Source organism: Oncorhynchus keta, chromosome 17 (genome assembly GCF_023373465.1).
Source record: "Oncorhynchus keta strain PuntledgeMale-10-30-2019 chromosome 17, Oket_V2, whole genome shotgun sequence".
NCBI lineage: Eukaryota > Metazoa > Chordata > Actinopteri > Salmoniformes > Salmonidae > Oncorhynchus > Oncorhynchus keta.
In genome coordinates, this window is record NC_068437.1 from 17,461,789 (window position 1) to 17,486,906 (window position 25,118).

At 42.1% G+C, this 25,118-nt stretch overlaps 2 protein-coding genes and 1 long non-coding RNA gene across 6 annotated transcripts in view; 2 read left to right on the forward strand and 1 right to left on the reverse strand.

Annotated features, from left to right (window-relative positions):
• tubgcp6 (tubulin, gamma complex associated protein 6) overlaps nt 1-992 on the forward strand; it is a 31,559-nt gene extending 30,567 nt beyond the window's left edge. For all 4 annotated transcript variants that reach the window (XM_035790793.2, XM_035790792.2, XM_035790794.2 and 1 more), the window contains exon 24: nt 408-992. In XM_035790793.2, the coding sequence (XP_035646686.1) occupies nt 408-499 (92 nt within the window). In that variant the 3' untranslated portion in view covers nt 500-992. The remainder of the gene's footprint in view (nt 1-407) is intronic.
• appl2 (adaptor protein, phosphotyrosine interaction, PH domain and leucine zipper containing 2) lies at nt 955-20,295 on the reverse strand. Its single transcript, XM_035790796.2, has 20 exons — nt 20,139-20,295; nt 14,664-14,762; nt 14,419-14,478; nt 13,360-13,431; nt 12,405-12,492; nt 12,232-12,273; nt 12,079-12,137; nt 11,356-11,502; nt 10,906-11,141; nt 9,888-10,076; nt 9,738-9,780; nt 9,466-9,522; nt 6,569-6,663; nt 6,276-6,410; nt 6,116-6,168; nt 5,846-6,020; nt 5,717-5,753; nt 5,291-5,446; nt 5,140-5,187; nt 955-5,044 (listed from the first exon to the last, which is right to left on the reverse strand). The coding sequence occupies exons 1-20, from the start codon at nt 20,190-20,192 to the stop codon at nt 4,916-4,918; spliced, it is 1,974 nt and encodes a 657-aa protein (XP_035646689.1). The 5' UTR covers nt 20,193-20,295; the 3' UTR covers nt 955-4,915.
• A 219-nt stretch (nt 20,296-20,514) lies between these two features.
• LOC127908214 (uncharacterized) lies at nt 20,515-24,919 on the forward strand. The gene is made up of 2 exons (XR_008066362.1): nt 20,515-20,629; nt 20,851-24,919. It is a non-coding gene; the product is annotated as an uncharacterized LOC127908214 (long non-coding RNA).
• Nucleotides 24,920-25,118: the final 199 nt, after the last annotated feature.

Here is a 25,118-nt window from a genome sequence, read left to right on the forward strand (position 1 = left end):
CTTAAGACTTACATCTGCCCACAGTCCTCAGGAATGGGCCGAGTCGGTGGCACTTTCATCCTCCATGCGGGCAAAGGTGTTTGGGAACAAGACGTCGGTGTCCCTGTTTGTAATCCGTGATTGTCTGGAGTCCCTGACACATACGTCTCGTGTCTGAGCCGTTGAATTGCGTCTCCACTTTGTCTCTGTACTGACGTGTTGCCTGTTTGATTGCCTTACGGAGGGGCATAACTGCACCGTTTTGTATTCAACCACATTCAGTCACCCTGCTGTGGTTAAATGCAGATGGTTCGCAACTCCATGTTTCGTCCCATTTTGTCTTACAACCCCTCTCTGAAAAGTTTGTCAGTTAGTCCTTTAACCAATTAGGCAAATGGCTAGAATCTCTCTCTGTGGTGTCTCCTCAGTGGTGACCAAGCTGGTGAACCGAGGATATCAGCCTCACCTGGAGGACTTCCTGCTCCGCATCAACTTCAACAACTACTACAAAGACTCCTGAACGTACGTGTCTAGAACACTGTGTGCCTGTGTTGTAGATAATCAGAGTAGCCTCTAAACTAATGATTAGTTGAATATTATGTACATGTGTACAAATCTCTCCCCCACACCCATTGCAGTTTGGTAATGTATATTTGTGGCATGAATAATATACCGTATTAAAGAAACTATATGCGTTGCATTTACATTTTAAATGTACCTTGACGACCTGTTGACAGATTCAATGTGCCGGACCATACCGTATTATGCCTCCTGTCCATAATGGTGTCTATAAAAGTCAGTGATAACAAACTTATATACATCCCCCCATATATCACATGCTGATGCCAAAATGTAACAACGCTAGCTAAAGCTCAGGTGCCTCTCCTCTGCCCACCCCATTCCTAAGCCCTGTGTGTCAATTAAAGAAATGCTTCATTTTGTGATGTAAAAACAAAACTTAAAAACGGAGTAATAAAATGTCACTTGTATTTATTAAAGATAGCATGTTAACATTTTTGGAAAACTATAGGTCAAACAATGAATGTAAAGTTGTGTGGGGGGGGGAGCACTGTCATACAACCAAAGGTCATTTGCAAAAGAGAGCATTGCACTTGCATTTTTTAAACATTTTCCAGATCGCTTGTATATAGATATACATCTTCCCTGACTGTGCATTTTACTTAAAGCAGAAGGAACAAAAGGAAGTTTGAACAATATGAAGGGCAGACACTAAGGAGGATTACAGAAGATTGATCCTCTAGCGTTGAATCGTAACTTCCATTTAAGTCAAATTTTCACTTAAGTCTCCCATTGACAATAAAAAACTTAGTGGAAGTAAGGATTCACCCCTCAACTGTCTCCTTCATGTTTTAAGGAGTAAACAATGCAGGAATGCAAAACCGTCTGTCTAGACACAGCCATTTAAAACAGAATGTCACGAGCCCTTGAGGGAAAAGGAGGGAATGGAGTTCGGCCTGATAATGACAGACTAAGAATAACACACAGTACAAGCTGTTTTAAAGCTGCCAACTCAGCATGCAAGTAAACAACTTGGTCAACACTGAATGACCTTGCGGTCCACGCAAAGTCCAGCTTTGACCAATTGTCATTATTCCACGATTAAAAAAAAATCTCCCATTCAGAAATGGCACATACATGACATTTAGTTTAAATAAAATCAGCATAAAAAGAAACGTCCCTTTTTCAGGACCCTGTCTTTCAAAGAATTCGTAAAAATCCAAATAACTTCATTGTAAAGAGTTTAAACAGTGTTTCCCATGCTTGTTCAATGAAATGCACCCGTGGAACGGTCGTTAAGACAAACAGCTTACAGACGGTAGCCAATTAAGGTCACAGTTATGAAAACTTAGGACACTAAAGAGGCCTTTCTGCTGACTCTGGAAAACACCAAAAGAAAGATGCCCAGGGTCCCTGCTCATCTGCGTGAATGTGCTTTAGGCATGCTGCAAGGAGGCATGAGAACTACAGATGTGGCCAGGGCAATAAATTGCGATGTCTTACTATGAGATGCCTGAGACAGCGCTACAGGGATACAGGACGGACAGCTGATCGTCCTCGCAGTGGCACACCACGTGTAACAACACCTGCCCAGGATCGGTACATCCGAACATCACACCTGCGGGACAGGTGCCGGATGGCAACAACAACTGTCCGGGTTACACCAGGAACACACAATCCCCTTATCAGTGCTCAGACTGTCCGCAATAGGCTGAGAGGGGCTAGACTGAGGGCTTGTAGGCTTGTTGTAAGGCAGATCCTCACCAGACGTCACTGGCAACAACGTCGCCTATGGGCACAAACCCACCGTCGCTGGACCAGACAGGACTGTCAAAGTGCTCTTCACTGACGAGTCACGGTTTGTCTCACCAGGGGTGATGGTCGGATTCGCGTTTATCGTCGAAGGAATGAGTGTTACACCGAGGCCTGTACTCTGGAGCGGGATCGATTTGGAGATGGAGGGTCCGTCATGGTCTGGGGCAGTGTATCACAGCATCATCGGACTGAGCTTGTTATCATAGCAGGCAATCTCAACGCTGTGTGTTTCAGGGAAGACCTCCCTCATGTGGTACCCTTCCTGCAGGCTCATCCTGACATGACCCTCCAGCATGACAATGCCACCAGCCATACTGCTCGTTCTGTGCGCGATTTCCTGCAAGTCAGGAATGTCAGTGTTCTGTCACGGCCAACGACGAGCCCGGATCTCAATCCGAGCACGTCTGGGACCTATTGGAACGGAGGTTGAGGGCTAGGGCCATTCCCCCCAGAAATGTCCAGGAATTTGCAGGTGCCTTGGTGGAAGAGTGGGGTAACATCTCACAGCAAGAACTGACAAATCTGGTGCAGTCCATGAGGAGGAGATGCACTGCAGTACTTAATGCAGCTGGTGGCCACACCAGATACTGACTGTTACTTTTGATTTTGACCCCCCTCCAAAAAAATATATATATTTACACATGTTAAGTTTGCTGAAAATAAACAGTTGACAGTGAGGATGTTTATTTTTTTGCTGAGTTTACAAGCCCTTAAGGTTCAATTCAATCAGATCCGCTTTAGCCGACATCCACATAGCGGTTGTTTTTGGTGTCGCCTGTTAGAGCTGTCAAATTCATAAGCGGCTCCTGGCATTAAACCCACAGTGGACATTGCCACTGGCTGCACGCAGTCTAATTTAATAAATCCCACACAGCCTTGTTTATTAGGCTGATTATAAATCCACATTATTTAGTTTAATGATTTTCAATTTGGGTGTAATTATTTCTTTATAGCCTACACTTTCTTGTTCTAAACTTCTAAATCGAGTGGGGCAGGTGTGGCTTTGTGACAATGGCCGGATTCGTCAATGTTGAGCCGTGGGGCACAGGTCTATGGCCCGTGACGTAAACAGGCAAAAGCAGTGAGGGAGAGTCCTTCTCAAATCAAACAGTAATCTGCACCACTCATGTTATCAACAGCATGGGTGCGTCGTCCAGAAACATACATCCCTTTTCCAGAACATTTTTGAATCTTCAAACTCGTTTTTTTGCATGTGAAAACACAGAATCCTTCTCATCACTCCACGTGCTTAATTATGTCACTTTTGTTTTGAGCCGACTTCGCTGTCAGCTTTGAATGGGGCTGGCTCATGCCCTGGAGGTGAAAAACAAGCCTACACAGGTGCCCGGGTCGAGATTAATCAAGCAAGAGCAGCTGCTCACCGACTCAACGGAACTAACGCAGTTCCCCCTCCAAAACATCCACTATCGCCGGTTAACGCTTGATCCGGTTGAATCTAGGCCTTAGTCTTGTTTAGCATTTCTCTATTGGTGAATGGTAGACATTCTGCTTACTTGCAATTGGTTAATGGAACAAGTCAGGAGATATTCTGAATCTGGTTCAGTACCAAAGGCAGACAGTCTAGACACCTTCCCACTGGAAGCACGTCATCAAATAATTAATGCGCTGTATCTCTCATATTATACTGATTCAGAAAATAACAGACCTCTGCAATCTTCAATGTTTGACACATGTCATATTTACTTTGCGAAGGCAGTTGAAAAAAAAAAAATGGACAAATATTTTCACAGACCACGTACCATCCGAAGCCCGACTAGTAAGGAAATAAAGCTCCAAGCAGATTCTATAGGTAGTGGTTTATAAAAGCATTAAGGAAATGGATCATCTTACTGTATGATTTCTGCCCTACCATGACTCATTCATACTCCCAAACAGGCCACCATGCCCACTGTTCGAAGACACATGGTTGGAGCATTAACACGTTCTTCATTCTCTAATCGCTGCCTCCCATACAACAAGGAATGGGGGTTTAACGTCACATGGTACGCCAAAATTCTGACTATACAGTACCTTCCCCTGTCCTTCATTGAGATTAAAACCTTACTTGTTGCCGGATAATGTCTGAAGTCGGTGCATTCTGCCGCGGACATCAAGCCTTTGATTAAATAGAAACCTTGGAAGTGCAATATGGTCTCATAGGAATGAAAGATGTACAGTATAAATGTCATCTGAAGTGCTGCTGACAAGACCTACATGTAAGTCATCATAGCCAGTCATCTCTACACAATATTATACTGCAGCATTAACACAATAGTACCACTAAACTCAAAGCTAGGAAATGTAAACCTATTCATGCCGGAGAAAGGGATTTAAACTGACAGGATGGCTGAGGATATTAATTCCACCAGGGAAAATAAAGGGATAAAATAGTCAACCTAAACATTGTCCCTTTTTATAAGTAACTGTACATCACTTCAGTGGTCATGAGTGAGAGATGCCATATAAACCCAGGAGGTTTTCCTGGTCAACATGTACCAGACTAGAGCAAGGAGGAAGGGCTCATGAGAACATCGCAACACCACGTGAGGAGGCGTTTTGTGGGAGAACCTCTGACTCTCTCCCCTGGTACTATGAGGCATGGCTAGGCCTCAGACTCCTCATCCGGTGCTCCTCCGTTAGCCGTGTCACCAGTCTCACTGTCCAGCAGGAGGAACTTGCCATCGTTGGTCAGAGGCATGTTTTTCATCAGCTGAGCTAGAGCCTCCGGGTCCTACACACACACACACACAGAGAGAGAGAGAGAGATTCAGATGCATAGAAATACTAAACATAGGGTTATTCAAACATGTAGATTTTAAAACAAACCTTCTTTGCTTCTATAATATCCTTCCCCAAACTTATCGTGTAACATATCTGTGAAAAAAGATATGACACGAATTACACTGTGAAACTGACTAACCCACCGCAAGTAAACGACATGTAAACCCACATAATGAATGTGTTTTATGATACCTACCTTCTCTCCCTCCGTGTTGCTCTCGAAGACAAACGCACTAAAGGAGGGCTCTCCCCCCTCGGTCCCCTCGCTCCAGTCTCGCCCCTCAACCACGAAGCCCATCAGCCTGCCGTTCTCCTGGTGGGCCGCAAACTGGGTCACCTCCTGTAGCTGGAACTGGGGGGGGATTTGTTCATACTGAATACCTACTGCCATCACCAGGAATGAAGCACTAGGTAACAGACAATACACAGATTACTATCAGAGTCAGTGGAGGCTGCTGAGGGGAGGACGGCTCATAAATGGCTGGAATGGCATCAAACCATGTGTTTAATACCATTACACTGATTCCACTCGTGCCAGTACCACGTTCCCGTCCTCCCCAATTAAGGTGCCACCAACCTACAGTGATCAGCGTCAACTAAGTAAGATTTCCATGGAACTTACACTGATTCTTGTGACTTGTGTCCGGGGGTCAATCAACCTGTCGTAAAGAAAACACAATTTCTCAACATAGTGGCAATGTTAAGCTCCCTAGGCACGTTCATGGGCCTCCTGTCTGCCCTGTGTTTGTACCTGAGACAGCTGCTGGTGACCATGAGATGGGACTCTGTAGTTCTGAAGATGTTGTGGATGGCTCGAGCCGCCAGCACCTGTCTCATGGCCTCATAGATCACTTCCTGGGTTTGTCCCGAACGCACCGCCATGGAGCCCAGGAACCGCACCGCAAACACCTGCTGCAGCAGGGAGTCTGCAGACACGCACACGCATCAGGAGACAGAGGATCATGGGATATGTAGTGCACAAGAGTATGGCACCAATAAACTGGACTGGAGACACTCCTACCATCGCTTTCAGGGGAGCAGTCGTCATCTGTTTCTCCGAATGGGTTTGTACGCCTGTCAGGGAGGAAACGCACACTATTCAACCTGGTAGAGCTATTATTGGACAAATCAGCAAACAGGAAATGGTTCTGACACACCAGCCCCTGTGGTGTTGGTTTTACCTCCCTCCGACCCTGTTCTGGTCCTGGAACTCCGAGGCAGGCAGCATGATGTCAAACTGGATGGGTGTCCCTGGAACTATAAGGTCCTCTGCTTCTGGAGCACTGCTAGAGGACTGCACCCCACCTGGCTTAGCCCTGTAGAGAGGGAGGGAGAGGACGAGAGAGACGCAGAGTGAGTGACAAAGAGATACAAAAAACAAGTGTGATGAGGACACTAGCATTCCTGAAATAACACATGACGACACTTTATTTTCCAGAAAACGCAAGGTGTTTCCTCTGCATGAGAGGCTAACCTGTCTGGGTTGGGCGAGCCCTCCCCTCTCCTCTCAAAGCTGGTGATGGGCGTGACCGCCTGGATGGCTGTCTGGTTCAGTCTGATGGCCACTGCCTAAAGAAGGGAACAAGGTGCAGCTTCTGTCATTACACTGTAGTAATGATAACAGTCCTAACATGCTCTGTGAGTAACACATGATGCCACAAAAGGGCGTAGTTTGGCTAATTCTATTGAAAACATAGGTTGAGGCAGGCACAGCAGACGTCCGTGATCAAATACACTGACTGTACAAAACATTAAGAACACCTGCTCCTTCCATGACAGACTGACCAGGTAAAAGCTCTGATCCCTTATTGATGTCACTTGTTAAATCCACTTCAATCAGTGTAGATGAAGGGGAGGAGACAGGTTAAAGAAGGATTTTTAAGCTTTGAGACTTATTGTGTACCATTCAGAGGGTGAATGGGAAAGACAAATGACTTAAGTGCCTTAGAACGAGGTATGGTATTATGTGCCAAGCGCACTGGTTTGTGTCAAGAACTGCAACGCCGTTGGGTTTTTCACACACAACAGTTTCCCGTGTGTATCGAGAAGGGTCCACCACCCAAAGGACATCCAGTCAAATTGACACAACTGTAGGAAGCATTGTAGTCAACATGGGCCAGCATCCCTGTGGAACGCTTTCAACACCTTGTAGGCTCCATTCCACTCAGAATTAAATGTTGAGATAATGCCAAGAGTGTGCAAAGCTATCATCAAGGCAAAGGGTGGCTACTTTCAAGAATCTCAAATATTAAATAAACCCTTTTTTGGTTACTACATGATTCTACAGGTGTTATTTCATAGATTTGATGTCTGCACTATTATTCTACAATGTAGAAAATAGTCAAAATAAAGAAAACCCTTAAATGAGTAGGTGTGTCCAAACGTTTGACTGGTACTGTATATCAGACATAATACATAACAAGCTATGTACACCATATAGGCCTATCAAAAGTATCAATTGGAAGCAGTACTTGACCTTTCACTGACCCACCAGTTCTTTGCATCATACTTCCTAGTCTGATTTGTGCCAGATTTAGAATATTCCAAACGTAATAAGAAGCCAACAAATTACAGAGGGGGACTAGGGAGTCATGAGGGCAGAGAGGAAGCAACAGAACAGACAATGAACAGACAATATGGGAAAGCACACATCCAAGCGCGCAGAACCCGCTGGTGAACGCACACGTAAGCATACATACACACACCGTATAGATAGGTCGTCTGTGTTGCTATGTGCAGGGGGAATGGGTGGAAGTTCAACTGGGTGGAAGTAGCAGCCTCTGATAATGTGGACTCCTCAGGGTCATTAGATAAGACTAGGTCTGTGTCATAAAACACTAAATCACAGTTCAGACATATCTCATGGGAGCAACAGTATCATCTCTAAAACAATCAGGAAAACCAGACCAGACCGGACTCTGGAGCTGGAAACATCCTGTCGCATTGCCCTGTTGCTACTCAGAATGGGCTTGGTTTGAAAACAAAAGGGTGTGTCTTCGCCTTACCACAACATGCAGATAGATGTAAGATCATCATTTGAGATAGTTTGCTACAGAAGGACAATAATCCTGCAGTATCAGGTAATGTGAATTATTATGTAGATTATAATTCATGGACATTTGTTTAGGGTCATAATAATGGCTGGAATGGCATCAAACCATGTGTTTAATACCATTGCACTGATTCCGCTCGTGCCATTACCACGTTCCCGTCCTCCCCAATTAAGGTGCCACCAACCTACAGGTACATTTTTCAAAAGGGAAAATCAAGTCTGAAATGTACAAGTGGAGATTACAAACTTCAGAAGCCTTTTTAAAGGTTCTCCTGCGACAGGGTGATCAAATTAAGATTGATTATTCATCACAACTGCTTTTAAGTGCTAGGAAAAATGACTGATTTACCACTATATTTTAGTTGATAAGTATCGTTATAACCAGCTGGTTCTAGAGGTGGTATATAATATGTACAGTCGTGGCCAAAAGTTGAGGATGACAGAAATATAAATTTTCACAAAGTCTGCTGCCTCAGTTTGTATGATGGCAATTTGCATATACTCCAGAATGTTTTGAAGAGTGATCAGATTAATTGCAAAGTCTTTCTTTGCCATGCAAATGAACTGAATCCCCAAAAAACATTTCCACTGCATTTCAGCCCTGCCACAAAAGGACCAGCTGACATCATGTCAGTGATTCTCTCGTTAACACCGGTGTGAGTGTTGACGAGGACAAGGCTGGAGATCACTCTGTCAAGCTGATTGAGTTCAAATAACAAGGGAGTGGGCTCACTCACAATTTTGCCTAAGAACACAGCCATGAATAATGAATGGTACCAACACATCCTCCGAGAGAACCTGCTCCCAACCATCCAGGAACAGTTTGGTGACGAACAATGTCTTATCCAGCATGATGGAGCACCCTGCCATAAGGCAAAAGTGATAACTAAGTGGCTCGGGGAACAAAACATCTATATTTTGGGTCAATGGCCAGGAAACTCCCCAGACCTTAATCCCATTGGTCAATCCTTAAGAGGCGTGTGGACAAACGAAACCCCACAAATTCTGACAAACTAAGCATTGATTATGCAAGAATGGGCTGCCATCAGTCAGGATGTGGCCCAGAAGTTAAATGACAGCATACCAGGGCGGATTGCAGAGGTCTTGAAAAAGAAGGGTCAACACCTCAAATATTGACTCTTTGCATCAACTTCATGTAATTGTCAATAAAAGCCTTTGACACTTATGAGATGCTTGTAATTATACTTCAGTATTCCATAGTAACATCTGAGAAAAATATCTAAAGACACTGAAGCAGCAAACTTTGAAAATTAATATTTGTGTCATTCTCAAAACTTTTGGCCACGACTGTACTTTACCTCAGGGTTGTCTGTCAGGTAGATCTGTCGGGAAATGTTGTTCAAAGTGCAAATCCACTGGGGAGAAGAAACAGAAGTTAGTATTAGACTATTATTAGGCGGCCATCTCTCAACAAACATCAGAGATTTCAAATAGTTCCTCTAATGCAGCTTGAGACAAGCAGGCCAGAAAAACGAACATGAATGAATGTGTAGCAATGGCTTTTAACACATGGATGAAAGAAGCCTAGAAAACAAACTGATACAAAAGATTTGACTGATATGATACATACTTCCTCGTGTTCCTTTTTGCTCTCTGCTTGTAGAATCATTGACCTGCAACATCACAAGAACAAAATTAAAGCACATTGTTTTGTAGGACAATACAACTTATTCTCACAACTCTGTTGATCTTGGGGAGGTTCAGTGAAGGTTTAGCGTACGTTTTACCGGAGGGGGAGGTGATCTGAAAACAGTATCGTCTGTCCTCACACTCTACGGCCATGACGGAGCTGTTATCCAGGTCCAGCACCATACCCCCTGCCACAGCCCCTCGCGGCTGGCACATGAGGTTCCCTCCCTGGGTAAAGAAGTAAAGGCGGTCCCAGGCGGTTGTCACCAGGCCCGTCTTACTGTGAGGGAAAGCAGGACAGGACCGTATTCATTAGTGTACACCATAGCAAAAACTTTTGAAAACGAGAACAAGCATGCAGGCAGTCCCTCCTGCCGTTTTGGCCTGTTTGCTTCCGTTTTGTTCCTAGTGAATACGACCCAGGCCACAGATTTGGAGCAGCTGCAGTCTCCATGACTCAGTGAATGGACCTAAAATTGGAAATCTACAGCAAAAGCACTCAGTGCTGAGAAGTCAAATCAAGAAACGTCTCTACAATTATGTATGGATGACTCAGATGACACGGGGGTGTCATTAAATAAAATTGCTTTCTGCAGAACCTTTTATTTTGTGCTGCAGTCATTTGTCAAAGACTGGCAAAGTATATGAGGAAAAGACTGCATCTGACAGCTCTGGCATTTTAATTTAATTTGACATTATCATTTAACAGACGCTCTTATCCAGAGCAATTAGGGTTAAGTGCCTTGCTCAAGGGCACATCGACAGATTTGTCACCTAGTCGGCTAGGGAATTTGAATCAGCGATCTTTCGGTTCTTGTCCCAATGCTCTTAACCGCTAGGCTACCTGCCTCCCTGCCTGCCTTAACAATGTTGTTTCGGCAATTCTACCTTCTTATATGTAGCTAGAATTGTAGCTGACAAATTGTTTTCTCTGAAGTACAATGAGTGTAACATTGAGACACATTTTTATTGGAGTTTAATGGATTAAAACAGGCGCAACTAAAGTGTCCTTTGATAGGGAAACGATCAAACAAGGAGAAGAGACATCAGATACTGGTAGACACATTTTAAGAACACCCTTGAAATAATGAAATCAAAGTTATCCTTACTTCCTGATATTGAGGTAGCCTGCCTTCTGTATAAGCGTGCGGTTGACTGGGACGGGATCACGGTCAGGCATGTACACAGTATCCTCCATGGAGAGCAGCTCTCGCTGGGTCAGACGCATGGCCTCAGCCTCCGAGTCCAACTGAGCCTGGATACTTTGTGTCATGCTGGACACTGACACCAGGAAGTTGTCCATTTTCTTTGAGACTAGATCCATGCCTTTCTTATAGAAATGGATCTGAGAGGGACACAAAGACAGAAGACATCTGTGCATTCATTGCTTCTCCAGTTCTGACTTGCTATTGGACCACAGCAATCTGTGCTATCCTGTTTTATTCACATACTGTAGTTGACTTGCGGTAGGAATAAAGTGTGTTGATTGGTTTAACGACTGGTTTACTACTTGTAGTAGGGGTTTGGGTGTGTGTTTGTATTGGCTATGGTGGTTGTACCTGGGCCTGTGTGTATCCCAGCATGGGCTCCAGCATAGCTACTCTCTTGCGGTACTGCAGGGCATTGAGGGCACAGTAATACTGCATGGAGGCCTGGTGCTGCTTCCTCCTGGAGTAGGCCACCTCCCCCACCAACTCTGCCTTCACCTGCACCACAACACAGTAGTTCGTGAGACACAAACACACAAACACAAGTAATTAATAACCCAAATACCCAGTTAATCAGGGGGAGAGCTAAACAGAGCAACATCACCTCAACTGAAGTATGTCATGACCTCTCAACTATTATGAGGCAGTTATACAGTAGCACATGTCAGCTAATAGTACCAGCTTTACTGACTTTGTTGTCCCCATGGGGGCATTTTGTTGCAGTATCATGTACATCTTTAAAGTGGCATCTAAATACAGTAGAAAACAAATTGACAAAAACATTCATAACAGTTACATAGCAACTAGACTAGCCTGCTGGCCTTACTGGGTCGACAGGAACATTAGCCCGAGCTGTTTAGGAGGGATCTCACACCTGACACAAAGCATTATCTAGTTCTGTTTTTCCTGCGGGGGGTTCAAAGTCTGGGAACAGGGGTGGCTTGGGGTCTAAAATTATTTAGTGAGCTTTGCTGAGGGCCATGACCCTTAAAGATCTCATCCAAGGCTACAGACACTTCTAGTGTTCTAGTGCATTGTTGTACTGTTAGAAGTTTGGCTAGTACACGTCACTACCTTCTCATTCTCCTTCTTCTTGGGCAGTCTGCTGTACTTGACCATGGCAGCCTCGTGCTCTGTGAAGGGGAAGGAATAGACATGAGTCTGATGATCGCCTGCTGTGTTATAACTCCAAAACAAAATCATATCAAATGAGAAACCCATACATACCATCAGAGGCGATGCCAAATACTTCTCTTAATGTGCTTATCTCTGAGAAGTCAAATAGAGATTCGGTGTCAAAAACCATGACAACGCAAAATGTCTGAATCAAACAAGGAAATTGTATTCAAAATGTGTGAAAGCAACAGGCTGATAAGCAGGTGTTTGTAAATTGTGTCTACCTGTAAGGTCTTTCTCTCTGAACTGGATCATGGGAAAAATCATTCTGTCAGCCATCTGAGAGGCCAGCTCTGAGTGTAGTGTGTTCAGCTGGGTAGAACAGAGACAGACATACTCAGCCTTACATCAAAACTAAATTACCCAGAGGCACCCTCGGCTCTCCTGTAATCCCTGAAAACAGCAGGGGATGGATGATTGATTGTGGTTCAAAAATGAGTTCAAAAGCAGTTAATTAAAATGACTGATCAGAATCAGAATGTGGTGATCAATCTCAATCCTGCAATTTGAGAGCCAGCCAAAACACATTTTCTTGGTCTGCGGATTAATTTAATCCTGTAATTTGTTATTAATATTAAGCATAATACCCTATGCGGCTAAATGCTAAATAATCTATCAAGTAAACACTGTTGAAAACCTAAAAGCTCTTCAGTTTATTGTGGACTGTGGAACAAAGGTCAGAGCAGGATTAGGTATAACCTGCAGGGAGATGGATGTATGCTCTAGGCCAGAGTTGTTGGGCTAGAAGGGCAAACAATGACTTCATTCTTTGTGGCTGCTCTAATGCCACTCCACCACAGGCTAGCAAGGCCCCCTGCTGCTCAGTCCATCCGTCCAAAACACTCCCACCACTAGACTACACCTCGAGGCCAGCCAGAGTGATTCTCTGTCTGGCTACACCTCCACCCGTCTACCTCTCTCATCCTGGCAGCCTGCGCCCCATAGCCTCTACAGAGAATTTATCAAAGCTCCAATGATGAAATGTGTTCATTGTAATAAGGGGAAACCTATTATTCAATTCCCAATTTATACAAATGGGAGAGGATATTTTTGGTATATCAAATATTATCAAACCTCCATAGATTCAAACACTGTTAAACCCCCATATACATGCAATACATCCCCTATATGCGCACAAACACAGTAACAAACACACGTGCACTGATGCATGAGCCTCACCTCCCCCACAGTTCTGGCAAATTGCTGCAGTGTGCTGATCACCTCCTCGTCACCTTTACCAAGGGCAAAATTCTGGAGGGGAAAAAAGACAGTGACTTTAGATCTTCTGTTGGTACTCCAATATGTCCATTAAACATCACAAATGGTCCTTTTGTTCGATAAATTCTGTCATTACATCTCCAAAATGTCCATCTATTTGGCGCATTTTGATCCAGAAAAACACTGGTTCCAACTTGCACAACATGACTACAAAGTATCTAGTACCTGTAAACTTGATCCAAACATTTCAAACAACTTTCTTAATCCAACTTGAGGTATTTTTAAAGGTAAATAATCGCTACAATTTAAGACGGGATAAACTGTGTACAATACCGGACGAAAACAAAGTGGAGCGAGCTTTCAGGTCCTGCGCCCCAACCACAACAGTACACTAGACTCGACTCTCATTCTGAACAGCCCTACTTCTTAATTTCTCAAAGGTAAAACATCAACCAATTTCTAAAGACTGTTGACATCTAGTGGAAGCGATAGGAACTGCAAGCACCACATAGAAAACCCATTGAAAAGAGAGTGACCTAAAAAAAAAAAAAATCCTGGATGGTTTGTCCTCTGGGTTTCGCCTGCCAAATAAATTGTTATACTCACAGACATAATTTTAACAGTTTTATAAACCTTTAGAGTTTTCTATCCAACTCTACCAATAATATGCATATCCTAGCTTCTGGGCCTGAGTAGCAGGCAGTTTACTTTGGGCCCGCTTTTCATCCGGACGTGAAAATAGTGCCCCCTTATCCTTAAGAGATTTTAAACATTCAAAGAGCACTTCCTGTAGCACGTTCCAAAGAGTAATACACTTGAGGCTATTATGTGAACAATTCACAATTCTCAGTGCTGGCATGTTACCTTCTCCTGTGAAAGGGCCAATATGCTTAGAAATCCAAATGGTAGAATGCAGAGTTTTGTGCTTTCTGAAATAACGTTAGGCAGCAGGTTGCATCACAATACACTGCAGTTAAGCGCATGAGTGTTGTCCAATATGCTCAGTAAGAAAATACTTACTTGCTTCTCATATTCCAGTAGCTGACTGGACAGCTGTTCTGTAGCCAATCCCATCTCACTCTGACAAACACAGGAAGTGATGTTATTAGCAGTTTATCCCCTGGATGACCCCTCTTACAGGAAACTAACTATCAGAAACGGCAGACATCATGCAAACTAAGCTATAGTATGCTCTCGTAAAAAAATATATGACTCTTGAAATTGGATTGAACACAGGCTTTTGTTTGTGCGTGTGTGTGTGTTACCTGGGCTCCATAAACCCTCTGCATAGACTGAAGCAGCTGGTTGGTGTAGTCTGTGAGTGTTCCCGCATCTTCCTCAAACACACTGAGCAAGGAGCGAGTCTGAAGCAGACAAGAGGGACATACTGAAATATATGATCATTGACAGCCAGGCAGACTGAGAATGACAATAGGATCAACAGGCAGACAGGCACTGATATAAGCCTAATAATTGGGCTAGGCTTTTAAGACCTTTAGCCTGATTGTTCACCTGTTATTAACCTGTAATTGTTTCGATAAAAGGTGTGGTGTGGTAAGGAACAGATCAAAATGTACAGGGGTGGCCCAAAATAAGGGAGGGTAGCGCATTTTTTTCCGGGGGCACAGGGGAGGGTTGTGCGTTTTTCCCTGGTTTACTTTCGCTCTTCTGCTCGTATTTTCCCTATAAAACAAGGGCTATACTTACTTTTGATATTACCCTAATAAAGTTTGGAAATGTTTGTAAAGGTTTGGTATGGTGTGGATATTATTAAGTGTTAGCTACTGCAGGCCTATGACATGAAGAAGTTGATGCAAAGAGTCAATATTTGCAGTGATGACCCTTCATTTTCAAGACCTCTGCAATCCGCCCTGGTATGCTGTCAATTAACTTCTGGGCCACATCCTGACTGATGGCAGCCCATTCTTGCATAATCAATGCTTAGAGTTTGTCCGAATTTGTGGAGTTTCCTGGCCATTGACCCAAAATATTGATGTTTTGTTCCCAGAGCCACTTAGTTATCACTTTGGCCTTATGGCAAGGTGCTCCATCATGCTGGATAAGGCATTGTTCGTCACCAAACAGTTCCTGGATGGTTGGGAGAAGTTGCTCTCGGAGGATGTGTTGATACCATTCTTTATTCATGGCTGTGTTCTTAGGCAAAATTGTGAGTGAGCCCACTCCCTTGGCTGAGAAGCAACCCCACACATGAATGGTCTCAGGATGCTTTACTGTTGGCAGGACACAGGACTAATGGTAGTGCTCACCTAGTCTTCTCCAGACAAGCTTTTTTCCTGATGCCCCAAACAATTGGAAAGGGGATTCATCAGAGAAAATGACTTTACCCCAGTCCTCAGCAGTCCAATCCCTGTACCTTTTGCAGAATGTCAGTCTGTCCCTGATGTTTTTCCTGGAGATAAGTGGCTTCTTTGCTGTTCTTCTTGACACCAGGCCATCCCCCAAAAGTCTTCGCCTCACTGTGCGTGCAGATGCACTCACACCTGCCTGCTGCCATTCCTGAGCAAGCTCTGTACTGGTGGTGCCCCGATCCCGCAGCTGAATCAACTTTAGGAGACAGTCCTGGCGCTTGCTGGACTTTCTTGGACGCCCTGAAGCCTTCTTCACAACAATTGAACCGCTCTCCTTGAAGTTCTTCATGATCCGATAAATGCTTGATTTAGGTGCAATCTTACTGGCAGCAATATCCTTGCCTGTGAAGCCCTTTTTGTGCAAATCAATGATGATGGCACATTTCCTTGCAGGTAACCATGGTTGACAGAGAAAGAACAAGGATTCCAAGCACCACCCTCCTTTTGAAGCTTCCAGTATGTTATTTGAAGTCAATCAGCATGACAGAGTGATCTCCAGCCTTCTCAACTCACACCTGTGATAACTAGATAATCACTGACATGATGTCAGCTGGTCCTTTTGTGGCAGGGATGAAATGCAGTGGAAATGTTTTTTTATATTATTCAGTTCATTTGCATGGCAAAGAGGGACTTTGCAATTAATCTGATCACTCTTCATAACATTCTGAAGTATATGCAAATTGCCATCATACAAACTGAGGCAGCAGACTTTTTAAATGTATATTTCTGTCATTCTCAAAACTTTTGGCCACAACTGTATACATGTACAATACTAGTCAAAAGTTGACACCTACTCATTCAAGGTTCTTTATTTTGAATATTTTCTACATTGTAGAATAATAGTGAAGACAAACTATGAAATAACATTTGGAATCATGCAGTAACCAAAAAAAAACAAATCTAAATATATTTGACAGCTTTGCACACATTCTCTCAATCAGCTTCATGAGGGAGTCACCTGGAATGCATTTCAATTAACAGGTGTGCCTTGTTAAAAGTACATTTGTGGAATTTATTTCCTTAATGCATTTGAGCCAATTGGTTGTGTTGTGACAAGGTAGGGGTGGTATACAGAAGATAGCCCTATTTGGTAAAATACCAAGTCCATATTATGGCAAGAACAGCTCAAATAAGCAAAGAGAAACAACAGTCCATTACTTTAAGACATGAAGGTCAGTCAATGTGGATGTCAAGAATTTTGAAAGTTGCTTCAAGTGCAGTCACAAAAACCATCAAGCGCTATGATGAAACTGGCTCATGAGGACCGCCACAGGAAAGGAAGACCCAGAGTTACCACTGCTGCAGAGGATATGTTCATTAGTTACCAGTCTCAGAAATTGCAGCCCAAATAAATGCTTCAGAGTTCAAGTAACAGACACATCTCAACATTAACTGTTCAGAGGAGACTGTGTGAATCAGTCCTTCATGGTTGAATTGCTGCAAAGAAATCACTATGAAAGGACACCAATAATAATAAAAGACTTGCTTGGGACAAGAAACATGAGCAGTGGACATTAGACCGTTGGAAATCTGTCCTTTGGTATGATGAGTCCAAATATGAGATTTTTTGTTCCAACCACTTTGTCTTTGTGAGATGCAGAGTAGGTGAACGGATTATCTCCGCATGTGTGGTTCCCACCGTGAAGCATAGAGGAGGAGGTGTGATGGTGCTCTGTTCATGACAAGTTCTGTGATTTATTTAGAATTCAAGGCACACTTAATCAAATCAAATGTATTTATATAGCCCTTCGTACATCAGCTGATATCTCAAAGTGCTGTACAGAAACCCAGCCTAAAACCCCAAACAGCAAACAATGCAGCATGGCTACCACAGCATTCTGCAGCGATACGCCATCCCATCTGGTTTGCACTTAGCGGGACTTTCGTTTTTCAACAGGACAATGACCCAACACACCTCCAGGCTGTATAAGGGATATTTGACCAATACTTTTTTGGTTACTAAATGATTCCATGTGTTATTTCATAGTTTTAATGTCTTCACTATTATTCCACAATGTAGAAAATAGTAAAAATAAAGAAAAACCCTTGAATCAGTAGGTGTGTCTCAACTTTTGACTGGTACTGAATATATTAATAATTAATTAATATCATACAGTGGACACCTTAGCCTTTGCATGCAATACCCTGATACATGTATTGCTCAAATTTGACATCTGAACCGTGAGGTAGACAATTAATGTTATCGGAAACCCCCCCCCCAAAAAAAGCTTTAAACTCTGAAATGGCATATCGTTTTTAGAAATATTATTGAATATTCACATGAAAATCTGTCACCAATTGGATGTAAACCTAGCTAGAGACATCCTAAAGACTCTGACAATTGTGCTAGTCCTGTGTCACTTTGGTTATGCCTGCACATCATGGTTCACCAGCAGCCCCAGATATCTAAAGAATAAGCTACCAGCCAAACAAGCTTGTAAGAATTGTACTTAAACTTCCCCCTCATCTGGAGGTAAAGCATTTTTTGGCATCTCTATGGAATTATATATATATATATATATATATATATATATATATATATATAAAACATAGGGACCATAATGGAGATAAGTCCCCGACTTTATAGTAAAATCCTGGTCACTTATAAACCTCTGTTACAAAACACCAAAAACATGTATGACTATAGGAATTTATCAAAGGCTTGGCTTGACACTGGGTAAGCATACAAGGTAGGGAGGGGTGTATTTTCTGTTTGTTGAGATTGACAGTCTATTTTTTGTGATGTTGAAAACGCAAACGATGATGTTGAAGTGCTCGAAGTCTGTATGCTTTGTTTATGTTGTGTAGTGCATTGGCACAGAAACCTATTGGTGGAAAATGTGTTGCATATATTATATATAATTATAAATATTTAATCAAAATGTTAAAACTCTGATTTTCCCCTGGCTGATCATTGTCTGCAGCCAGCTATGATTGGAAGTGTAATGAAACAAGCAGGGAGAGTGAGCTCATCTGTGGTGGTTGGTGAACCCTCAACCTTCTGGCTCATAGCCCTGCGTGGCATCGACTGTGCATGCTGAAGCATGCTGAAGATGCAAAGTCGATATCCACGTTTATGGACACAGGGTCGCTACATGTGTTATTTTTGGTCGTAAACATTATTTTGAGTGTTCGATTTATTGTACAGTACATGGGTAGGGTCATGTGAGTTGGTCTAGCCCCTCCACCCCAGTAAATTTCAATCTGTCCCTAAACTGGTATGGATGCAGCAAAGAGGAACACATTGTGTATAGGTTCATATTTACACACCATTTTGTAGGTCTATATTACTATCAGATGCATCTGCATTACATTTTTAAATCGCCACAGTAATGCAATGCAGATGTGCATCTTGACATGTTCTGTGACTCACTCTAATTGATTCATTGATTTGAAGAACTATGCAGAGCTAGACATAAACCCCAGGAATATGTTGATTTTTTTTATCAAACTCAGAGGAGCCAGCCATAAACTACATACATAATGAATAAGACAAGATAATGTGATTTCATGTATGCTAGATTTTTCTCACGCAGCCTATTGTAGCATAAGTGCGAGTGAAGTAGCCTAGGCTAAAGAAATGTAGCCTACATTTGGTTGTGTCTGCAAGTGAACGATATCAATAATATTCTCGGCCTAACTGATATTAAGTAGTATTGCAGTTATTAAGCGTTATTAAGAAAACTAAACTAAACCGATTAACTGGATTACATCTCCACACCACCAAAGCTACTGGGGACAATTAGGTTTAGTCAGTGCCTTAAAAAAATATATTCCATATGTGCAGTCCATTAAATCCCATAGTTGGGTCGGTTAGCCTATTGACCAATTCCAATGGATTCTAATACTCAAAAAACCCTCCCACAGCCCGTAAAATAGGCCCGAATCGGGGTATTTTCAGAACCAACAGATATGAACACTTATTTTGTCAAACAAATAATCCATGTCAATCGCACCCCAAAATAGTCCAAAGAAGAGTGTGACTGTCACGATAAACAACTAATCGATGTTGACGCAGACTTTATCGACATCCAAACTACTAATTGGGCGATGGGCGACTCATCACGACACTGCTCAAGACTAGACAGGGAAAGCCCTTCTCGAATCTCGTGCAATATGCAAATTAGAGGCGGGATTAGTTCCTGATAACAATTACGACGTGTGACACATTGTATCAACTTTGTATCGGATACATAGCCAATGAGTGGAATAGGCTACATTCCTATAAGAATCAGGCAATTCAAAGCTGTCATTCATCGTCGACTATAGTACTTTAGCCTACAACAGTGGAGCCGGATTGCCCAATTTGGCATCTCCTACAATACCTTTCCTCTCAAAAACAGCACATAACATTAAATAGTATAGACCTACCTGAGGACTGTCCTGCAAAGCCTCCTCTAAAAGCAATTTATGGACGGCCGGCATCTTGTTCACAGCGAAGAGAACAGGCTTGAATTATTTAGCGAGTGGACTCTCTTTCCCAGAGAGCTTTGTGCGATTGTGGGTGACACGTAAATTAGCATTTTGTAGGCGGTCCCTTAGCGAACAGTGAGAGGTCTTTTAGCTAAATTCCATATGTTTATTTTTTTATTTAACCTTTATTTAACTAGGCAAGTCAGTTTAACCTATTGAATCCCATCAGTCACAATAGTGACCGTAAAAAAACGTTTTCAGTTATAAGGCTCTAAAAATGTTACTGAATGATGTATCAATGCATTTCCAGCAAATATTGAAATAATAGTGTTTCAATGAAATATGTGCAGTGTCACATGTTTATTGTAGATTGTCACATGACCAGAGCTGTTTACTTCCTCGTTGCGCCATGAGAAGACGATAGCTGCGTCAAAGCTCCCAAACAAAAGGTTAGTAAAGTATGTTAACATTAAGATAGGACAAAGATTTGTTGGTACACATCATCTTTAAGGTGTCTAGTATTGATATATGCATTTGCAATTACTACACTTTGTTCATTGGGGTCATAGAATGTGTAAACATGTTGACCGGTGGAATAACACAATGCATCTAGGTATACACATACATAGTTATTGTTATACCTAACTTTCTACTCTGTTCTTTCTTTTAGTTTCACTTTGAGTCAAGTTCTGGATATGTTGGATCTAGGTGACTGCCCAGACAAGGCATGCAACATTGCAGTTATCCCTCAGAGATTGTGATAGCGGTGGGTCAGATATGGACTATGGAGGGGGGACAGGCCATTTGCCAGCCAGGCTGTTGAATGTATATGCTGAAACTATGCAAACAGACCATGACAGGAACAACGTTATCAGTGATGATGACCTACCCCACACTCTCCTCCCTGAGACTGGGTTGGGTCATGGACCTCAAGGTTGCAAGTTCCTTCGTGACAACCTCTTCACTTCACTTGCACTCCTCAATGAAATGACAAAAAGAGGATATGGGAGCTCTGGAACGATGAGGCAAAATTGTCTGTTTGATGCCCCATTCAAGCCACATAAAGACTTCATGAAGTTACCTGGGGAACCTCTGAGGTTTTGAGCCAAGGAGACGAGTTGCTGGTCCGTTAGAAAGACATTAACATTGTCACAGTGGCAACAAACATGGAGGAGAAATACAGTGAGACCTCTGTCAAGAGATGGAACAAGGAGCGATGTGCTTTTTGACAAAGTCCTACAACAAAATGCATCAACCGATACAATGAGCACATGGGGGGGTGTTGTTCTTCACAACCTACAGGTTTCAATATTTCATATCTCCATCAGTTCTAAGAAGTGGTGGTGGCCCATCTTTGCATGGTCTCTCAACAGTGCACTCGTTAACAGCCATTTATTTTACAGAGATGTTATGGGAGGGACAATCGACCTGCTCACCTTCTCATGGATAGTGGCACAGTCTCTTATGCAAAAGTTTGGCACGAGACCACTGAGCCACGGAAGGAGATCTCTACTGGCTGCCACTGTTGAAGATCAGGCAAGATATGACAAAGCTTCTCACTGGCCAATCAACACGATGCACCGGTTCCAGAGATGTCGTCATTGTGACAAACGCACTACCTATGCATGTGAGAAATGCAAAGCGCCACTGCACATTGAGTGCTTCAAGATATACCACGGACAGTAGAAAAGGCGTTAAGAGTGAATGAAAAAGGGCTGAAAAACCCAATAAAAAAACAATTGTGAAAAGTCAATAAAGGGTGAGGAGAAGCAGTACCACGGACTCTAGGAAGAAAAGAAAAGTCAATGAAAAAGGGAATCAATTGATTCAAGACCTACTGTATGAAAGTAGGTCTGACTGATTGTAGTTCAAAATAGTGATGCACAAACTAACTGTGCAATTGGTTCTGAAGCCTACCTCTATCATATAGATATACATGTGTATATGTATGTATAGGAGACGGAACGTGTCTCCTTCCTGAGCGGTATGACGGCTGCGTGGTCCCATGGTGTTTATACTTGCATACTATTGTTTGAACAGATGAACATGCTACCTTCAGGCGTTTTTTATTTATTTGTTTTACCTTTATTTAACCAGGCAAGTCAGTTAATTAAGAACACATTCTTATTTTCAATGACGGCCTGGGAACAGTGGGTTAACTGCCTGTTCAGGGGCAGAACAAGAGATTTTTACCTTATCAGCTCGGGGGTTTGAACTCGCAACCTTCCGGTTACTAGTCCAACGCTCTAACCACTAGGCTACGCTGCAGCACCGTATATAGGCAGCGTAGGTTTGGAAATTGCTCCCAAGGATGAACCAGACTTGTGCAGGTCAACAATTTTTTTTTCTGAGGTCTTGGCTGATTTCTTTTGATTTTCCCATGATGTAAAGCAGTTGAGTGTATGTAAACTTCTGACCCACTGGGAATGTGATGAAAGAAATAAAAGCTGAAATAAATAATTCTCTCTACTATTATAATGACATTTCACGTTCTTAAAATAAAGTGATGATACTAACTGACCTAAGACAGGTCATTTTTACTAGGATTTAATGTCAGGAATTGTGAAAAACTGAGTTTAAATGTATTTGGCTAAGGTGTATGTAAACTTCTGACTTCAACTGTAAATCATTGGTCCTGACCACAATTTAAGGTGGTCAGGACCCCCCCCCCAAAAAAAGAACATTTGGGTGATGAGTCATTGGATAACACATTGAGATGGGAAGGTCTTGGCTTTTGAAATTGCAAGGCATCTACCTCTGTAATAATCCTTGTAGGTTACTCATAATCCTACACTAAGGTGAAGACTGAGTGTTCTGTATTCATCAAAAGCTGTTAACATAATGTGCGTGTGCACACCCAGAGTTAATGAAGGTTCTGCCCTCAAGGTTTGGAGAGGGCAGAGAAACATCTCTGTATTTATCAAGGAATTGGACCACATAGCTCCATCTGATGCCAAGCATGCACTGCCGACATTGTAAAACAACACCTGAAACATCATGCATGTTACCAGAAAGAAAAAAAAAGTTGTTGCTGTGGCCTTGCATAGGGAAACCATAAGAACGATTAACATGAAGGGAATCAGCAACCTACGCAGGTTTTGGGGGGTTTACTAGGCCTATAAACTACTGCCAATACACACACTTGTTATTGTGAAAACTGTCCTCAACCCGGACTGTCTAAATCCGGGACACTCCATTTAGTATGATATGTTATATTTCATATGGTATGTATTCATTTGTGGATGTGCATCATCCATTTCGGATGATATGTTACAAATTGCAATTTGTACAATGTCACCACAACGTCATAAAATTTGTTATTTTAGTTGAAAAGAAAGATACAATTTCTGTAATTAAGGCATTTTCTATGATTTTTTTTAAATTTTTTGTAATAATATTTTCGTTACAATTTGGAAGTTTTCTTAATTATATGTATTCATCATTGTCATGTCTAAATGTCCATATATGTCTTGATGATACTCATAAACATGTTTTTACCACATCAAAATCTTTATATTTGACAGTATTTTAGAGATTAAGAACAAGCATATAAGGTTCACATATGGGAGAAACCGTAAATCAATTTAATACACTGTTTCCTAAAAAATATGTACCCTGATGGTAATGACTTAGCATTGTGGCAATGACAGTGTCATGGAAATAACATTTCACATAAAACATTTTAATTCAAAAGGGACTTATTTTGGTGAGCTCTGTGTTTGACCACTTGACCTCTGGTAATTCTATCTTGAACTTCTGATGGAGTTTTGCCAGTGTGTCGTTCATGTATCGCTTCTGCATTTTATTCTTGTGTCTTGTCAATCTTTCCTTTTTCCTGTTGATGCTCGACTGTTACCATCACGTTCCTAAAAACTTTTTAAAAAATCTTCTATGGATGGGCTGATTGCATTCGAATGTTTCTTTTTTGAGTACCACAGACAAGTTGGCCGTTTGTTGTTTGCCCGCATTGTCTTCGCAGAGAATCCAAATTCTATTTGCCATTTTCACCATGCAATACTTTTTCAGTATTTTCCCAGCCAAAACCTTGGATATCACTGGTGGGTCTTTTGCACTCGGTTGCTTCTGGTATTTCTCTCTCAGCTCTGAGATGATGGTGTTATGTTATTTTTTTCAGATTCTGTGGATTTGACCGCATTTGTTGTTTTGTTTTTGTACCAGAGGAATCCAAAATTCTGATCTTCTCTGACAATCTATTATATATATTTTTAAATAATTTCCCTCCGTATTCTTTCCGCGGCCTTCAACTTCATATTGGCCATACATAGATCCTTGTAGACTTTGGATCTGTTTTTTTACACCTTTTCTACAGCCTCTCTGTCTTGGGGTTTCGGAGTTTGAATAGGAGGGGGAATCTAGTGCCATTTTAAGGGGCAGATAGGTCATCATTCTGTAGCTGTAAGACTTCCTGTGAGTGTGGTGGTGTGTTCCTTGACAGGTGTGACTCCATAACCATTCCTCTCTGGATAGTTGATCTGTTGTTTCTTTGGTTCATTTTCCATTGCCTCCTTTTTCTACCCTTTTTTTCTCACTGGGAAAGTTGTGAGATTGGTTTCACAGTTCACCACTTTCTTGTCTCTTGATTTGTCTTTCTTTGTGTCGTCCGGGTTTGAGTTTTGCCAGGTTAGGCCGTCATTGTAAATAAGAATTTGTTCTTAACTGACTTGCCTAGTTAAATAAATATTAAATAAATAAATACAAATAAATACTATTGGTATCTATAGGATCTTGTTTGATTTTGTTAGTATGTGCTCTTGTCCTATCCTTGGTTGAATTTGGGGGTATCTTATAGAAGAATAAATTAATAAATAATTAAAGACAGTAATAACCATAGTAAGTCACATAAATATATATCAAATCACTCAATAAAATGTAATGGTCTTATTTAGCAAATAAGTGTTACATTTCAACATGATCATA

What these genes read in the sequence shown, in the direction of transcription:
- appl2 (XM_035790796.2), bottom strand. Translation starts at nt 20,192, where the DNA reads ATGCCGGCCGTCCATAAATTGCTTTTAGAGGAGGCTTTGCAGGACAGT. An exon ending in CTTTGCAGGACAGTCCTCAG is followed by an intron (nt 14,763 to 20,138) that starts GTAGGTCTATAC and finishes TGTCTGCTTCAG; the next exon opens with ACTCGCTCCTTGCTCAGTGT. An exon ending in CAGAGAGAAAGACCTTACAG is followed by an intron (nt 12,274 to 12,404) that starts GTAGACACAATT and finishes TTGACTTCTCAG; the next exon opens with AGATAAGCACATTAAGAGAA.